At 36.7% G+C, this 18,288-nt stretch overlaps 1 protein-coding gene across 1 annotated transcript in view; it reads right to left on the bottom strand.

Moving 5' to 3' along the window:
* Positions 1–18,288, bottom strand: part of LAMA2 (laminin subunit alpha 2) — a 677,618-nt gene that overhangs the window by 187,009 nt on the left and 472,321 nt on the right. Inside the window, exons 31-32 of the mRNA XM_052645506.1 lie at positions 15,963–16,087; positions 12,793–12,879 (exon numbers count right to left, since the gene is read on the bottom strand). Of these exons, the coding sequence (XP_052501466.1) occupies positions 12,793–12,879; positions 15,963–16,087 (212 nt within the window). The remainder of the gene's footprint in view (positions 1–12,792; positions 12,880–15,962; positions 16,088–18,288) is intronic.

Below are 18,288 nucleotides of genomic sequence, written 5' to 3'. Positions count from 1 at the left end.
TGTGTCTCTCTGGAAGTGGATTATTTGATATAAATAAAATATATAACACTAACTTCAGAAATTCTAAAGGAAATCCAACTGAATGAACCCCAAATGCCAAGTGTTCGTCAATCTTCTACACTTCAGTGAAACAATTCACTTAAGTATGTGATGGTTATGTTACTGTAAGTTTGTGTGCTAAGTTGCTTCAGTTGTATCCAACTGTTTGAGACCCCAGGGACTGTAGCCCACCAGATTCCTCCGCCTGTGGAATTCTCCAGGCAAGAATACTGGAGTGGGTTGCCATGCCTGTCTCCAGGGGATCTTCCTGACCCAGCGATCAAACCCACATCTCTTAAGGCTCTGGCACTGGCAGGCAGGGTCTTTACCACTAGCACCACCTGGGAAGCCCAAGTAAGCTGGGTAACTTTTAAGAGATGCTAACAAGACAATATGCTCTGAATTACCAAGGATGGTCCCAGATTGCCTGTTGTTCTGGCTTAAGTGTTAAAAACACAGAGTCTCTCAGTTTCCTGGATAGCACAATAAATTATGTATATGTAGTTCAGCCTAAATATAATCAACAGCTAGCAAAGTAATACTCAAAATTCTCCAAGCCAGGCTTCAACAGTACATGAACTGTGAACTTCCAGATGTTCAAGCTGGGTTTAGAAAAGGCAGAGGAACCAGAGATCAAATTGTCATCTGTTGGATCATCGAAAAAGCAAGAGAGTTCCAGAAAAACACATCTACTTCTGCTTTATTGATTATGCCAAGGTTTTTGACTGTGTGGATCACAACAAACTGTGAAAAATTCTTCAAGAGATGGGAATACCAGACCACCTGGCCTGCCTCCTGAGAAATCTGTATGCTGGTCAAGAAGCAACAGTTAGAACTGGACATGGAACAACAGACTGGTTCCAAATCGGGAAGGGAGTATGTCAAGGCTATATATTGTTACCCTGCTTATTTAACTTATATGAAGAGTACATCATGGGAAATGCTGGACTGGATGAATCACAAGCTGGAATCAGGATTGCTGGCAGAAATGTCAATAACCTCAGATATGCAGATGACACCTTCCTTATGGCAGAAAGTGAAGAAGAACTAAAGAGCCTCTTGATGAAAGTGAAAGAGGAGAGTGAAAAAGTTGACTGAAAACTCAACATTCAGAAAGTTTAGATCATGGCATCTGGTCCCATCACTTCACAGAAAATAGAAGAGGAAATAGTAGAAACAATGACAGACTTTAATTTTTTTGGCTCCAAAATCACTGCAGATGGTGACTGCAGCCATGAAATTAAAAGACGCTTACTCCTTGGAAGGAAAGTTATGACCAACCTAGACAGCATATTCAAAAGCAGAGACACTACTTTACCAACAAATGTATGTCTAGTCAAAGCTATGGTTTTTCCAGTAGTCATGTATGGATGTGAGAGTTGGCCTATAAAGAAAGCTGAGTGCTGAAGAATTCATGCTTTTAAACTGTGGTGTCAGAAAGGACTCTTGAGAGTCCCTTAGACTGCAAGGAGATCCAACTAGTTCATCCTAAAGGAAACTGGTCCTGAATATTTACTGGAAGGACTGATGCTGCAGCTGAAACTCCAATATTTGGCCACCCGATGCAAAGATCTGACTCATTGGAAAAGACCCTGATGCTGGGAAAGATTGAAGGCGGGAGGAGAAGGGGACAACAGAGGATGAGATGGCTGGATGGCATCACCGACTAAATGGGCATGAGTTTGTGTAAACTCTGGGAGTTGGTATTGGACAGGGAGGCCTGGCTTGCTGCAGTCCATGGGGTTACAAAGAGTCAGACACAACTGAGTGACTCAACTGAACTGAAGGATGTTTGTTCAAGAGGCAAACAGAGAAGGAAGATGAGGGACAGTAGGAGATTTAATCCAAAAGTTGTAAACACTAGCCAAATAATCCTGGACCATCTTTAGTGGCCTAGGACTGTAGAAATTTGCACAGCTGACTGTGAATGTTAATTCTTCCTGTGCTGGTTAGGAAAAGCAAACTGAGAAGAAAATTATCTGTAACATTAGGTTTTTATACATTTATCATTTCAATATATTATTTCCAATGTACTATTACAAATGCTCAATAAAGTATCATTAAATAAGTCCACTTAAATTGTTTCTTAACATTTGCTGGTGAAAGAATTCAATTCCAAACAGGTTCAGATTGATTAAATGTTCAAAGAGTTTATTATAAGAGTAACAGAGATAAAGCATGAGTAGCGGTTTCTATGATATAGGGACACTCAAGACATTTAAGCAGCTTTAGACCTGATGAGTTTGGGCAGGTCATAAGGTGCTTTAAATCATTTAAGATGCTCTCAGAAGTGAAACAAATTTATTTGGAAGGTTACAATAAAAATTTAAGCAAGACCTTTAGTTTAATTTAGCTGAATAAAAGTAATTTTTCAGGGAAATATAGCCTAATCATTTATATGTTAGAAATGATGAATGTGGAGCTATAACAACATTTGAGAACTGCAAAAACTATTCAAGCCATTCCCATTTGATAGCATATAACCCTGCTCATCTCTATGCTATACAAACTGTTAACTCTTATTGATTAAACATTTATGGATAATAAACATATAAATTTTCTATAATCACTCTAGCTCAGGACAATAATTGTCATTTCAGCGTACTCTTCCAATCTCTTCTATATAACATGCTTTTATAGATAGTGGAAACTCCAATTTATAAATGTAGCTATAGTATCAAACTTTTTTCATAAATTATTCCAGATAATCCTCTTGGTGTCCAGGGATGCTTTTAGTTGTCCTCCTACTGGTGTTTACAGGGGCATGAAATGGGTATTAGGCTAAGCATGAATACTACAGCACATTGGTGGACATGAAAAAAATATATATATATATATATTCAAATGATGGATATATCTCCACAACAAATAGCAATATTTTGGATTTTGCCTGCTTTTAGTTATTTCGTTGCTACTAATTTCTGTTGGCATGAAAATTGTGAATGTTTTATATATATATATACTATATATATATATATATATGTAAGTAGTGAATATTTTTTGTGTTTAGAGTTACAGAATTATTGAGAAATATATTTTGCAAACTTATAGAAACTGCACTGGACTTTATGAACATATGTTTAACTATTTAGCTATCTATTTATTTCCATGGGCTTCCCAGGTAGCTCAGCTGGTAAAGAATTCTCCTGCAATGCATGAGACCCCGCTTTGATTCCTTGGTTGGGAAGTTCCCCTAGAGAAGGGATAGGCTACACACTCCAGTATTCTTGGGCTTCCCTGGTGGCTCAGATAGTAAAGAAACCACCTTCAATGTGGGAGACCTGGATTCGATCCCTGGGTTAGGAAGACCCCCTGAAGGAGGGCACAGCAACCCTCTCCAGTATTCTTGCCTGGAGAATTCCCATGAGAGGAGGCTGGCGGGCTACAGTTCATGGGGTTTTAAAGAGTCAGACACAACTGAGCTACTAAGCACATTTATTTCCATTATTAACATATCATTGCTGGTTATAGTAAAAGAAGATTCTTAAATGGGTGATGATAAAATTAATATTGGCTTATATTTGCAAAGAAATTCATAATTTAAGAAAGCTCATAGAAGAGTTCAGCCAAGGAGTGGGTAAAGCAAGAAATGGAGAAGAAAGGATTCCAGGTAAGTTCCAGTCTTAGCCCAATCCAGGGAAAGTTCTGGAGCATAAATAACATCTCAAGATTTTTTCAGCTTTGGGGGAAAGGAGCTGGACTTTTGTACTCACACACTAGTGAGTTACTGGACCACTAGAGAAAGGAGTTGGGGTAAATCTCAGGCCTTTTTGCCTCTCTTATGGGAGAGGAGACTACATAGGTTCTCAGATAGAGTATCCTCTACATACCTGATCTTCACAATGTCATTGTAAAGTAGGTACAACATGAAAAAAAAGAAAAGAACTATTCTGATATTATACATGACAAAAGTGGGACCCAGAAAAGTCTGTGGAGCTCAGTTATGTCCATGATTCTTTATAAAACTTTATATTGCTATCATTTATGCTACAATTGCCATGTGTTTAAAGTTAATAGCTAATATTAGTTGCTCTCTGTTACTTTATGAATAATAAAGCCTACTAAAATGGTGGTGATAAGTTTGAGTATCCAAGATAGTACTGACCTTATACAAAATAATGAATCCAGAAAATATAAATTACACTCTTCCTAGACAGTCTAGAACGGTTTCTTTTCCCCACTTAACCTTTATTTCTTTTCTTTTTTAAAAATTAATTTATTTTAAATGGAGGTTAATTACTTTATAATATTGCGGTGTTTTTTCACCATACGTTGACATTAATCAGCCACAGGTATACATGTATCCCCAAGTCCCGAACCTCCCTCCTTCCTCCCTCCCCATCCCATCCCTCTGGGTTGTCCCAGTGCACTGACTTTGCGTGCCCTGTTTCGTGCATCACACTTGGACTAGTGATCTATTTCACATATGGTAATATACATGTTTCAATGCTATTCTCTCAAATCATCCCATCTACACCTCCCCCAGAGTCCAAAAGTCTGTTCTTTATATCTGTGTCTTTTCTGCTGTCTCGTATATAGGGTCGTCGTTACCATCTCTCTAAATTCCATATAAATGTGTTAATATCCTGTATTGGTGTTTTTCTTTATGATTTACTTCACTGTGTATAACAGGCTCCAGTTTCATCCACCTCATTAGAACTGACTCAAATGAGTTCTTTCTAATAGCTGAGTAACATTACATTGTCTATATGTACCACAACTTTCTTATCAATTCGTCTGCAGATGGACATCTAGGTTGCTTCCATGTCCTAGCTATTGTAAACAGGGCTGCGATGAACAATGGGGTACATGTGTGTCTTTCAATTCTGATTTCCTCAGTGTGTATGCCCAGCAGTGTGACTGCTGGGTCATATGGCAGTTCTATTTCCAGTTTTTTAAGGAATCTCCACACTGTTCTCCATACTGGCTGTCCTAGTTTACATTCCCACCAACAGTGTAAGAGGGTTCCCTTTTCTCCACACCCACTCTAGCATTTATTGCTTGTAGACTTTTGGATAGCAGCCACTCTGACTGGTGTGGGATGGTACCTCATTGTGGTTTTGATTTGCATTTCTCTGACAATGAGTGATGTTGAGCATCTTTTCATGTGTTTGTTAGCCAACTGTATGTCTTCTTTGGAGAAATGTCTCTTCAGTCCTTTGGCTGAGTTTTTGTTTGGGTCATTTATTTTTCTGGTATTGAGCTTCATGAGCTGCTTGTATATTTTTGAGATTAATTCTTTGTCAGTTGCTTCATTTGCTATTATTTTCTCCCATTCTGAAAGCTGTCTTTTCACCTTGCTTATAGTTTTTTTCACTGTGCAAAAGTTTTTAAGGGGCCTTATTAGGCCCTATTTGTTTATTTTTGCTTTTATTTCCATTACTCTGGAAGGTGGGTCATAGAGGATCTTGCTGAAATTTATGTCAGAGAGTGTTCTGCCTATGTTTCCCCCTAGAAGTTTTACAGTTTCTAGTCTTACATTTAGATTTTTAATCCATTTTGAGTTTATTTTTGTGTGCAGTGTCATAAAGCATTCTAGTTTCATTCGTTTACAGGTGGTTGACCAGTTTTCCCAGCACTACATGTTAAAGGGATTGTCTTTTCTCCCTTGTATATTTTTGCCTCCTTTGTCAAAGACATGGTGTCCATAGGTGTGTGAATTTATCTCTGGGCTTTCTATTTTGTTACATTGGCCTATATTTCTGTCTTTGTGCCAGTACCCTACTGTTTGGAGGGCTGCAGCTTTGTAGTGTAGTCTGAAGTGAGGCAGGTTGATTCCTATAGTTCCATTCTTCTTTCTCAAGATTGCTTTGGTGATTTGAGTTTTTTTTGATTTCCATAAAAATTGTGAAATTATTTGTTCTAGTTCTATGAAAAATACCATTGGTAGCTTGATAGGGATTCCACTGAATCTACAGACTGCTTTGGGTAGTATGCTCATTTTCACCATATCAGTTATTCTGATCCATGAACATGGTATATTTCTCCATCAGTTTGTGTCATCCTTGATTTCTTTCATCAGTGTTTTATAGTTTTCTATATATGGGTCTTTTGTTTCTTTAGGTAGATTTATTCCTAAGTATTTTATTCTTTTTGTCACAATGGTGAATGAGATTGTTTCCTTAAATTCTCTTTCTGCTTTCTCATTGTTAGTGTATAGGAATGTATGGGACTTCTGTGTATTTATTTTATATCCTGCAAGTTTACTATATTCATTGATTAACTCTAGTAATTTTCTAGTGGTGTATTTAGGGTTTTATATGTAGAGGATCAAGTCATCCGCAAACAGTGAGAGTTTTACTTCTTTTCCAATCTGGATTCCTTTTATTTCTTTTTCTGCTCTGATTGCTGTGTCTAAAACTTCTAAAGCTATGTTGAATAGTAGTGGTGAAAGTGGGCATCCTTTTCTTGTTCCTGACTTTAGGGGAAATGTTTTCAATTTTTTGCCATTAAGGATAATGTTTGCTGTGTGTTTATCATGTATGGCTTTTATTGTGTTGAAAAGCCTCTTGATGAAAGTGAAAGAGGAGAGTGAAAAAGTTGGCTTAAAGCTCAACATTCAGAAAACGAAGATCATGGCATCTAGTCCTCTCACTTCATGGGAAATAGATGGGGAAACAGTGGAAACAGTGTCAGACTTTATTTTTTGAGGCTCCAAAATCACTGCAGATGGTGACTGCAGCCATGAAATTAAAAGACGCTTACTCCTTGGAAGAAAAATTATGACTAACTTAGATAGCATATTGAAAAGCAGAGACATTACTTTGCCAACAAAGGTCCGTCTAGTCAAGGCTATGGTTTTTCCTGTGGTCATGTATGGATGTGAGGGTTGGACTGTGAAGAAAGCTGAGCACCGCAATATTGATGCTTTTGAACTGTGGTGTTGGAGAAGACTCTTGAGAGTCCCTTGGACTGCAAAGAGATCCAACCAGTCCATTCTGAAGGAGATCAGCCCTGGGATTTCTTTGAAAGGAATGATGCTCAAGCTGAAACTCCAGTACTTTGGCCACCTCATGCAAAGAGTTGACTCATTGGAAAAGATTCTGATGCTGGGAGGGATTGGGGGCAGGAGAAGAAGGGGACGACGGAGGATGAGATGGCTGGATGGCATCACTGACTCAATGGTTGTGACTCTGACTGAACTCCGGGAGTTAGTGATGGATAGGGAGGCCTGGCGTGCTGCGATTCATGGGGTCGCAAAGAGTCGGACACGACTGAGCGACTGAACTGAACTGAACTGATGTTCCTTCTATGCTTGCTTTCTGAAGAGTTTTTTTTTTTTTTTTTTTATCATAAATGGGGGTTGAATTTTGTCAAAGGCTTTCTATGCATCTATTGAGGTAATCATATAGGTTTTTATCTTTCAATTTGTTAATGTGGTATATACATTGATTGATTTGCAAAGAAGAATCCTTGCATCTCTGGGATTAAGCCCACTTGGTCATGATGTATGATCTTTTTAATATGCTGTTGGATTCTGTTTGCTAGAATTTTGTTGAGGATTTTTGCATCTATGTTCATCAGTGATATTGGCCTGTAGTTTTCTTTTTCTGTGGCACATTTGTCTGGTTTTGGTATTAGGGTGATGATGGCCTCATAAAATGAGTTTGGGAGTTTACCCTCCTCTGCAATTTTCAGAAAGAGTTTGAGTAGGATTGATGTTAGCTCTTCTCTAAATTTTTGGTAGAATTCAACTGTGAAGTCATCTGGTCCTGGGCTTTTGTTTGTTGGAAGGTTTTTGATTACAGTTTCAATTTCCATGCTTATGATGAGTCTGTTAAGATTTTCTATTTCTTCCTGGTTCAGTTTTGGAAGGTTATACTTTTCTAAGAATTCATCCATTTCTTCCAAGTTGTCCATCTATTGGCACATCATTGCTGATAGTAGTCTCAAGATCCTTTGTATTTCTGTGTTGTCTTCTGTGATTTCTCCATATTCATTTCCAATTTTGTTGATTTGATTCTTCTTCCTTTTTTTTCTTGATAAATCTGGTTAATGGTTTGTCTATTTTATATATCTTCTGAAAGAACCAGCTTTTAATTTTCTTGATTCTTGCTACAGTTTCCTTTGTTTCTTTTTCATATATTTCTGCTGTGATTTTTTAGATTTCTTTCCTTTTACTAACCCTGGGTTTCTTCATTTCTCCTTTTTCTAGTTGCTTTAGGTGTAAAGTTAGGTTATTATTTGATTTTCCCCTTGCTTATTGAGGTAAGCTTGTATTGCTATGAACCTTCCTCTTAGCACTGCTTTTACTGAATTCCATAGGTTTGGGGTTGTCATGTTTTCATTTTCATTAGTTTCTATGCATATTTTGATTTCTTTTGGTGATCTGTGAGTTATTGAGAAGTGTGTTGTTTAGCCTCCATCTGTTTGTATTTTTAATAGTATTTTTTCCTGTAGTTGACATCTAATTTTACTGCATTGTAATCAGAAATGATACTTGAAATGATTTCAATTTTTTTGAATTTACCAAGGCTAGATTTATGTCCCAGGATGTGATTTATCCTGGAGAGTGTTCTGTGTGCATTGAGAAAAAGGTGAAATTCTTTGTTTTCGGATGAAATGTCCTATAGATATAAATTATGGCTAACTGGTATCATTTAAAGCTTGTGTTTCCTTACTAATTTTCTGTTTGGTTGATCTATCCATAGGTGTGAGTGGGGTATTAAAGTTTGCCACCATAATTGTGTTACTGTTAATTTCCCCTTTCACATTTGTTAACATTTGCCTTACGTATTGACTCCTATGTTGGGTGCATATATATTTATAATTTTTTATATCTTCTTCTTGGATCGATTCTTTGATCATTATGTAGAGTTCTTTGTCTCTTTTCACGGCCTTTATTTCAAAGTCTATTTTATCTGAAATGAGTATTTCTACTCCTGCTTTCTTTTGGTCTCTATTTGCATGAAATATCAATTTTCAGCCCTTCACTTTCAGTCTGTATGTGTCCCTTGGTTTGACGTGGTCTATTGTATAGGGGTCTTGTTTTTGTATCCATTAAGCCAGTCTTTGTCTTTTGGTTGCGGCATTCAACCCATTTACATTTAAGGTAATTATTGGTAAGTATGATTCCATTGCCATTTACTTTGTTGTTTTGGGTTCGAGTTTATAAATCTTTTCTGTGCTTCCTGTCAAGAGAAGATCCTTTAGCATGTGTTGAAGAGCTGGTTTGGTGATGCTGAATTCTCTCAGCTTTTGCTTGTCTATAAAGCTTTTGATTTCTCCTTCATATCTGAATGAGATCCTTACTAAGTACAGTAATCTGGGTTGTAGGTTTTTCTCTTTTATCACTTAAAGTATGTCCTGCCATTCCCTTCTGGCCTGAAGAGTTTCTTTTTGAAAGATCAGCTATTATCCTTATGGGGATCCCCTTGTGCATAATTTGTTGCTTTTCCCATGCTGCTTTTAATATTTGCTCTTTGTGGTTGATATTTGTTAGTTTGATTAAGATGTGTCTTGGAGTGTTTTGCCTTGGGTTTATCTTGTTTGGGACTCTCTGGTTTCTTGGACTTGCCTGGCTATTTCCTGCCCCATTTTAGGGAAGGTTTCAACTATTATCTCCTCAGGTATTTTCTCATGCTCTTTCTTTTTGTCTTCTTCTGGGACACCTGTGATTCATTTGTTGGGGTGTTTAACATTGACCCAGAGGTCTCTGAGGTTGTTTTCATTTCTTTTAATGTTTTTTTCTTTTTTTGTCTCTGCTTCATTTATTTCCATCTTTCTGTCTTTCACCTCACTTATCCTTTTTTCTGCCTCATTTATTCTACTGTTGGTTCCCTCCAGAGTGCTTCTGATATCAATTATATTATTCATTATTGATTGACTCTTCTTTATTTCTTCTAGGTCCTTGCTAAACATTTCTTGCATCTTCTCAATCCTTGTCTCTAGTCTATTTATCTGTAACTCCATTTTGTTTTCAATATTTTCGATCATCTGTACTTTCATTATTCTGAATTCTTTTTCAGGAAGACTCTTTATATCCCCTTCTTTTGTTTGGTTTGGTGGGCATTTATCATAGTCCTTTACCTGCTGAATATTTCTCTGCCTTTTCATTTTGTTCAGATTGCTGTGTTTGGGGTGCCCTTTTGTAGCCTGGAAGTTTGTGGTTCCTCTTTATTGTAGAACCTGATCCTTGTGGGTGGGTTCGGACTAGGGGCTTGTCAAGGTTTTCTGGTCAGGGGATCTTAAGTCTTTGTTCTGGTGGGTGGAACCCTTCTCTCTGGAGTGCAATGAAGTGTCCAGTAGTGAGTTGGGTGTCTATGGGTTTGGCATGGCTTTGGGAAGCTTGTCTTTTAATGCTCAGGGCTGTGTTCCTGCTTTGCTGGAGAATTATTGTCATTATGTCTTGCCCTGGGACTTGTTGGATCTTGGGTGGAGCTCGGTTTCAGTGTAGGTATCGAGATTTTTGGGTGAGCTCTTTTCTATTAATTTTCCCTGGAATCAGGAGTTCTTTGATGTAGAACTGTGTTTCTTAACTTGCCATTTTTATTACAGTTCAGTTCAGTTCAGTTCAGTCGCTCAGTTGTGTCTGACTCTTTGCAATCCCATGAATCACAGCACACCAGGCCTCCCTGTCCATCACCAACTCCCAGAGTTCACTCAGACTCACGTCCATTGAGTCCGTGATGCCATCCAGCCATCTCATCCTCTGTCGTCCCCTTCTCCTCCTGCCCCCAATCCCTCCCAGCATCAGAGTCTTTTCCAATGAGTCAACTCTTCGCATGAGGTGGCCAAAGTACTGGAGTTTCAGCTTTAGCATCATTCCTTCCAAAGAAATCCCAGGGCTGATCTCCTTCAGAATGGACTGGTTGGATCTCTTTGCAGTCCAAGGGACTCTCAAGAGTCTTCTCCAACACCACAGTTCAAAAGCATCAATATTGCGGTGCTCAGCTTTCTTCACAGTCCAACCCTCACATCCATACATGACCACAGGAAAAACCATAGCCTTGACTAGATGGACCTTAGTCGGCAAAGTAATGTCTCTGCTTTTCAATATGCTATCTAGGTTGGTCATAACTTTTCTTCCAAGGAGTAAGCGTGTTTTAATTTCATGGCTGCAGTCACCATCTGCAGTGAAAAGGACTCCCAAAGGTCTACTCCAACAACACAGTTCAAAAGAATTAATTCTTTGGTGCTCAGTTTTGTTTATAGTCCAACTCTCACATCCATACATAACTACTGGAAAAACCACAGCTTTGACTAGATGGACCTTTGTTAGCAAAATAATGTCTCTGCTTTTTAATATGCTGTCTAGGTTGATCATAACTTTTCTTCCAAGGAGTAAGCATCTTTTAATTTCATGGCTGCAATCATCATCCGGAGTGATTTGGAGCCAAAAAATATAAAGTCTGCCAGTGTTTCCACTGTTTCCCTATCTATTTTACATGAAGTGATGGGATCAGCGCCTATGATCTTTGTTTTCTGAATGTTGTGCTTTAAGCAAAGTTTTCCTTTCTCCTCTTTCACTTTCATCAAGAGGCTCTTTAGTTCTTCTTCACTTTCTGCCATAAGTAGGTGTCATCTGCATATCTGAGGTTATTGATATTTCTCCCAGCAATCTTGATTCCAGCTTGTGTTTCTTCCAGCCCAGCGTTTCTCATGATGTACTCTGTGTATAAGTTAAATAAGCAGGGTGACAATATATGGCCTTGACGTACTCCTTTTCCTATTTGGAACCAGTCTGTTGTTTCATGTCCAGTTCTAACTGTTGCTTCCTGACCTGCATATAGATTTCTCAAGAGGCAGGTTAGGTGGTCTGGCATTCCCATCTCTTTCAGAATTTTCCACAGTTTATTGTGATCCACACAGTCAAAGGCTTTGGCATAGTCAATAAAGCAGAAATAGATGTTTTTCAGGAACTCTCTTGTGTTTTCAACGATCCAGTGGATGTTGGCAATTTAATCTCTTGTTCCTCTGCCTTTTCTAAAATCAGCTTGGACTTCAGGAAGTTCACAGTTCATGTTTTGTTGAAGCCTGGCTTGGATAATTTTGAATATTACTTTGCTAGTGTGTGAGATGAGTTTAAGAGTGCGATAATTTGAGCATTCTTTGGCATTGCCTTTCTTCGCGATTGGAATGAAAACTGACTTTTTCCAGTCTTGTTGCCACTGCTGAGTTTTCCGAATTTGCTGGCATATTGAATGCAGCACTTTCACAGCATCAATCTTTAGGATTTGAAATAGCTCAACTGATAACTAAATACATGCATTATTAGAATTTGTAAAAAATATGGTGAGAGGAAGCCTTTAAATAATATTTTTTGTATGTATGTTGAAAAGGAGAACCAATTAACACTTTAATATTTGGACTGTGCTAATTAAGAATGCTTGATACAATTTATATTCTGAATTATGTATATACTGGCTGATGTAGTGCCAGAGTTCTCAGAATAGTAACGTGAATGCAGTAAGTGCCCACCAATATTTCCCAATGAACTAAATTAGAATTATGTATCACCAGCCTTTTGTTATCATTAACTACACATAACATTTTGAAATTGATTTCTCTGTTCTTGTAAAATGCTCTTTTTCTCCCTTCCAATCTATATTATGGTGTGTATGTATATATATATGTGCTAAAATATAAACTTTCTTTGGATAAACTCTAAAGATAGAAAAATACTTTTGAAAGCTTATAAACTATGAGAGAACATGAAAATGACATTATAAAAATAATGAATACTTTTCTACTATGATCCTTTGTTATATGATCTCTATGCATCATTGCTCTCTATGTCTCATAACTTCGTACCTTTCACAGTACTTTCCTTCATATCCCCGTGGGCAAGCTGTGCAGCGGTAACCATCCAGGCCTTCCATGATACAAGATGGGCTGAAACTGAATCAGAAAAAAAATAAAGATTGAAAAAATCATTTGACTTATTTATTTTTATAAATTTAAGCAATTCTATCTAATATCTAGATGATTGGAACTGTTTTTTGATGGTTACAAACGTCTTATTTGTAACTATAAGCTCCTATCCAAGGGTAATGGGCTTCCCTGGTGCCTCTGTGGTCAAGATTCTGCCTGCAAAAAGATGCGAGTTTGATCCCTGGGTCAGGAAGATCCTCTAGAGAAGGAAATGGGAATTCAACTCCAGTATCCTTGTCTGGAAAAATCCCTTGAACAGAGGGGCTTGGCAGGCTATAGTCAATGGGGTTGCAATGAGTCAGACATGACTTAATGATTGAACAACATTCAAGGGTAGGATATCACAACTAAATATTACTAATAATAGTTAACAAATAAAGATGGTTGTTTCTTGATGAATTAACAATGCATGACGCTGACCATGTTAAAACTGTGAAGTTTTAATAATTATATGACAGTCATGAAAATATCAGACATCCAGAAAAAGGGTGCTATCTTTCATGAATTAAAATAAAAACATGATGAGAATTCCTGCATATTTGTCAGATAGTAGAATAAGTATTATTGAATATCTTTCAGGTTAAAAAAAATGGGGACACAAAAGCAATTTAATTTTTTTATAACTTATCTCAAATTGCCATTGGCATTTCAATGCATTAAGTATGAATAGATGTTTCACTTAAAATAAAGACTGTCTTTTGTAATTTATGTATGGATTTCAAACTACATTTTACTTTAAATACAAAATAATGTGATCTGGTATAAGGAAATAAGACAAGAAATCTTTCTGCATGAAAATTAGTAAGATTTTCTAACAATTTCTAACAATTTCCAGTTTCCCTATTTCTGTTAATGACTACCATTGGAGCTCAGTTTGGCTACAGAGCCCTGGCTTCAACTCCTGCCTTGCCTAAACCTGTCATATCTAATTAGTTATCAGTTCTATAGAGTCATATTCAACAATCTATCTTGTGTTTTCCTTACATCCACCCCTTTATCTCTATTTTTGTTGCTATTAACTTTTTTAGGTTCTAATTATCTTTTGCCTAAGCTAGTGCAATAGCTTTTTAATTAGTCTCTTTGCTTTTCTTATTTTCCTGTTTCAGTTCATTATACTCAATTCCATCATAACAGTCTTCCTAAACTGTGGCTCTGATCACATTAATCTTTTATTTTAAATAAAAATTTGCAGTGTTTCCTCATTACATAGAAAATTAAATAGCAATTTCTTAGACCGGTATTCAAGGATTTCTACAGTATGGCCTCCATTCTCTTATTCATTCATCTGTAATTATAAAATTCTATTTGAACCCATGATCCAAACTCTTACTGGTTCTTAAACATGATTTGTGTTTCCTGCTTCTAAGCTTTTACTCTGTAAATTTTCTACTATCTCTGCCAGTAAAAACTCTTCAATCTGTTGTAAATTTAATAATTTAAATAAATTTAAAATTTATTATGCGTGCTCAGTTGTAACTTTTTGTGACCTCATGAACTGTAGCCTGCCAGGCTCTTCTGTCCATGGGATTCTCCAGGCAAGAATACTGGAGTGGGTTGCCATTTCCTCCTCCAGGGAATCTTCCCTTTCCAGGGATAGAACCTGTATCTCCTGTGGCTCCTTCATTGGCAGGTGGATTCTTTATCACTGAGCCACCTAGGAAGCCAAAAATTTACTATTAATATTATTAATTTTTAATATATTCTTTAAGTTTCCAAAATCAAGTGTGGTACTTTGTGCCTTCAAATTTCCTTTAAATCTAAGTCGACCTCTCTCGAGACACCCATTTAACTGTGAGCCTTTCCAAGAGATGTTCTGCTTCTTTTTTATATATCCTGTAGCTTTTGTTATAGTTCACCGTACAGTAAATTATCAATTAATTATTAATTCCCATTTTAATAACCCATAAAATAAATACCTTTCTCTTGTACAGATCAGTTCATCAGAGGTAGATTAGCGAAAGGAGGATGAAAATAATATATTTCACACACCAACCACTTTTGCTCAATGAATTATAAGATCATGTATTTTATCCTCATCAATATCCCATTTATCTAAAAATTCACATTTGATATCCTATGCAAGACTTATACTCTGTTCAACCAAAAAGGGATGCTTGCAGAGGAAAGGGAGATAATTACATGAAAATGTTTTCAAAATGTAAACAAAGCCAAAGATGGGAAAAAAAAAAAAAAACTTGGAATAGGTAGAACTATCTCTTCATCTGAGTTGCTTTATGGTTCTTATATACTAAAGATATGGTGTCTAGGATTCTAATTCTGAACAAAGAGCCCTACATTCCTTCAAAAGCAAATTCTTAGAGAAAAAATTAGCCTACCATGTAGGGATTGAATTCTATAAATCATTTAGAAGAAAGTGCAGACTGTCTTAGCAAAAAGGTAAGTGAAAACACCTAGGGGTTTTCATCAATACATAAACCAATGCAGAATGTTCTGACAGCACTGAAATAAAATACGCCTGCATTTGTTTCCCCTTATGGCTGTGTTTCCATGGTACCAAGCTTGGATTATCTTAACAGAAAGGGGGCTGTGATTCTGGGAGATACTGACTTATTTTGGAGCATAACAATAAGTCATCTTGCTGTAACCGTATTATTTTTCAATTATCTGCCTGATAATTCTTATCAGTCATGAATTAAGCACAGAAAATGAATAAAATTTATATAATATGCATCAAATAATCCCTCATAGCTGAAGTCATTGCAGAATTATATGAAAACACTAGGTCTTTTCTAAAAACTTGTAAGATTATACACATTTGTACATAAATCATTTATTTCATAAATATATGTTAACATTGGTATTTACATTTTAATTAATAAGCATTATTTACTTGGGACAGGGTTTTAAAGGAAAAAGGAACTATAGAGTATTAAGTGCTCACTTTTGTTATGTTTTTATATTGTTTAAAAAATCTATCTTAAATTGAGATTTTTGTCTACATGAAAAAAATAGCTAAATCACAGAAAAGTCCATGTGCTACACAGACGGTGTTACTGATTGGGAAATATGGTAATCTTTCTCAGTCTTACTTGTTGCTGGAAGAAATTAGAGGACAAGCACATTGCTGACAGTCATTTGGCAATCCCTTAACAATGCCATAATAACCAAGAGCACATCGTTCACAAAAGTCACCAGCAGTGTGATGTTGACAATTCTGCAAAGGAAGAGGAGTTTGTTTTTAAAGTAATGATAGAATGTAATTTATCATAGCGCTTTCCACCTATGAGTTGTGTGCTCCTGTGAACACACACACACACACACACATACACACACCCCATTGACAGAACTCAGTTATTAACCTTACATATATTTTAAAATTTATTTATTTTTTAATTGTAGGATAATTGCTTTACAGAATTCTGTTGTTTTCCATCAAACCTCAACATGAGTCAGTCATAGGTGTACATATGTCCCCTCCTTCTTGAACCTCCCTCCCATCTCCTTCCCCTCTAATTTGTTACAGAGCCCCGTTTGCATTCCCTGGGACATACAGCATATTCCCATTGGCTATCTATTTTACATATGGAAATGTAAATTTCCATGTTACTCTCTCTATTTATCTCACCCTCCCTTCCCCTCTCCCTATGTCCATAAATCTGTTCTGTATGTCTGTTTGTCCATTGCTGCCTTGCAAACAAATTAATCAGAACCATTTTTCTAGATTCCACATATATGTGTTAGTATACGATATTTATCTTTCTCTCTCTGACTTACTTCACTCTGTATAATAGGCTCTAGGTTCATCTACCTCATTAGAACTGACTCAAATGCATTCCATTTTATGGCTGAGTAATATTTCATTGTGTATATGTACATATTTTTAAAGAAGCTCTTTCATTTGAGGAGTTAATACTAGGATGCTGTAGCACTAATAGCAAGAGTTTCTGTTCTCTTTTTGTTACATCAGTCTCTCTGAATTAATTTCCCTCTTATTCTAATCTGGGGAATAGAATTCACAAATTTCTAAAATTTATTGTATCATCTGGCTATTTATGTTTCTTCTCTACAAGGTGTTAAAAAAGTGCAAAAAGTCCTAAGGTCTTGGTGCCTGACCATCAGTGGGCTTTTTGAAACCAAACCAAGGTGGAAAGCATAAATATCTTAAGAGAAAACAATTATCAAAAAAAAAGAAAGAAAGAAAAGTCAGCCTTGTTTCCAGATTAAGAATGTTATTCATCTAATTCTTGCCAAGTGTTGATTGTTCTCTATAGACAGAGAGGATCCATTCTGAAACCAGGGATCTCAAGTCAGTATTTTCTTTTTACGTTTGCATAATAAGAGGTATTTGGATAATATGTTTTCAGACATTTCCAAAAGAAAATGAGAACAGTTTTAGAATATTGTTTCACCACAAACAATAACTTAAGTCACTTCCTCTGACTCTTTTTCAGAGTTTATGCTATTCTCTGGGGCGAAACCATGGCATTATCACAATGAATTTTGAAATCCTGTCTGTTGTTTCATTTTTTGGTGTTATGTTGAAAATACATTATGTTACAAATAAGATTTTATAATTCACTGTTAAATTGATCTACTTTTCTAACAGGATACAAACATCAAATCTTGTAATTCTCCAGCTCTCTCTCAGCAGATGTTAGCTTCTTATTTTCAGGGAAAAGGAAGTTCTCATTTGGTGTTCCTCATCTTCCTGCCAAACAACAGACCATCTTTTCTGCCTCACTCTCCTTCCTTTCAATGTTTAGTTCTGTCCACAAGAAGTGGTGCATTGTTCTTTGTCTAAAGCTGCTCTCCTCCTAAACTCTCATTTAGAAAATAGGCCTTCTTTGTCTCCTATTACCTCCAGCATCTGCATTTTCTCCTTCTTTGATGGCTTACTTCCACAGACAGTTGAGATTGGTTAAGCCTTTCATATTAAAAAAAAAAAAAATCTCTGGGATCTCATGTTTCTGGACAACTTCCATCTTTTCTTTGATAGGTTTATTAAAAACACTATTTACAATGCTGGTCTCTATGTCTTCATCTCTTTTTCACCTCTTCATTCTTTAAACAGGTTTTAAACACACACACACACACACACACACACGCACACACACACGTTTTTTCAGATTCTTTTCCATTATAGGATATTACAAGATATTGAGTATAGTTTCCTGTGCTATATAGTAGGTCCATGTTATTTATTTTGTTTTATATATAGTAGCATGTATATATTGGAGAAGGCAATGGCACCCCACTCCAGTACTCTTGCCTGAAAAATTCCATGGACAGAGGAGCCTGGTGGGCTGCAGTCCATGGGGTCGCTAAGAGTTGGATATGGCTAACCGACTTCACTTTGACTTTTCACTTTCATGCGTTGGAGAAGGAAATGGCAACCCATTCCAGTGTTCTTGGCTG

Source organism: Budorcas taxicolor, chromosome 9 (genome assembly GCF_023091745.1).
Source record: "Budorcas taxicolor isolate Tak-1 chromosome 9, Takin1.1, whole genome shotgun sequence".
NCBI lineage: Eukaryota > Metazoa > Chordata > Mammalia > Artiodactyla > Bovidae > Budorcas > Budorcas taxicolor.
The sequence above is the reverse complement of the archived record's forward strand: the minus strand, read 5'-3'. Positions and strand labels throughout refer to the sequence as shown.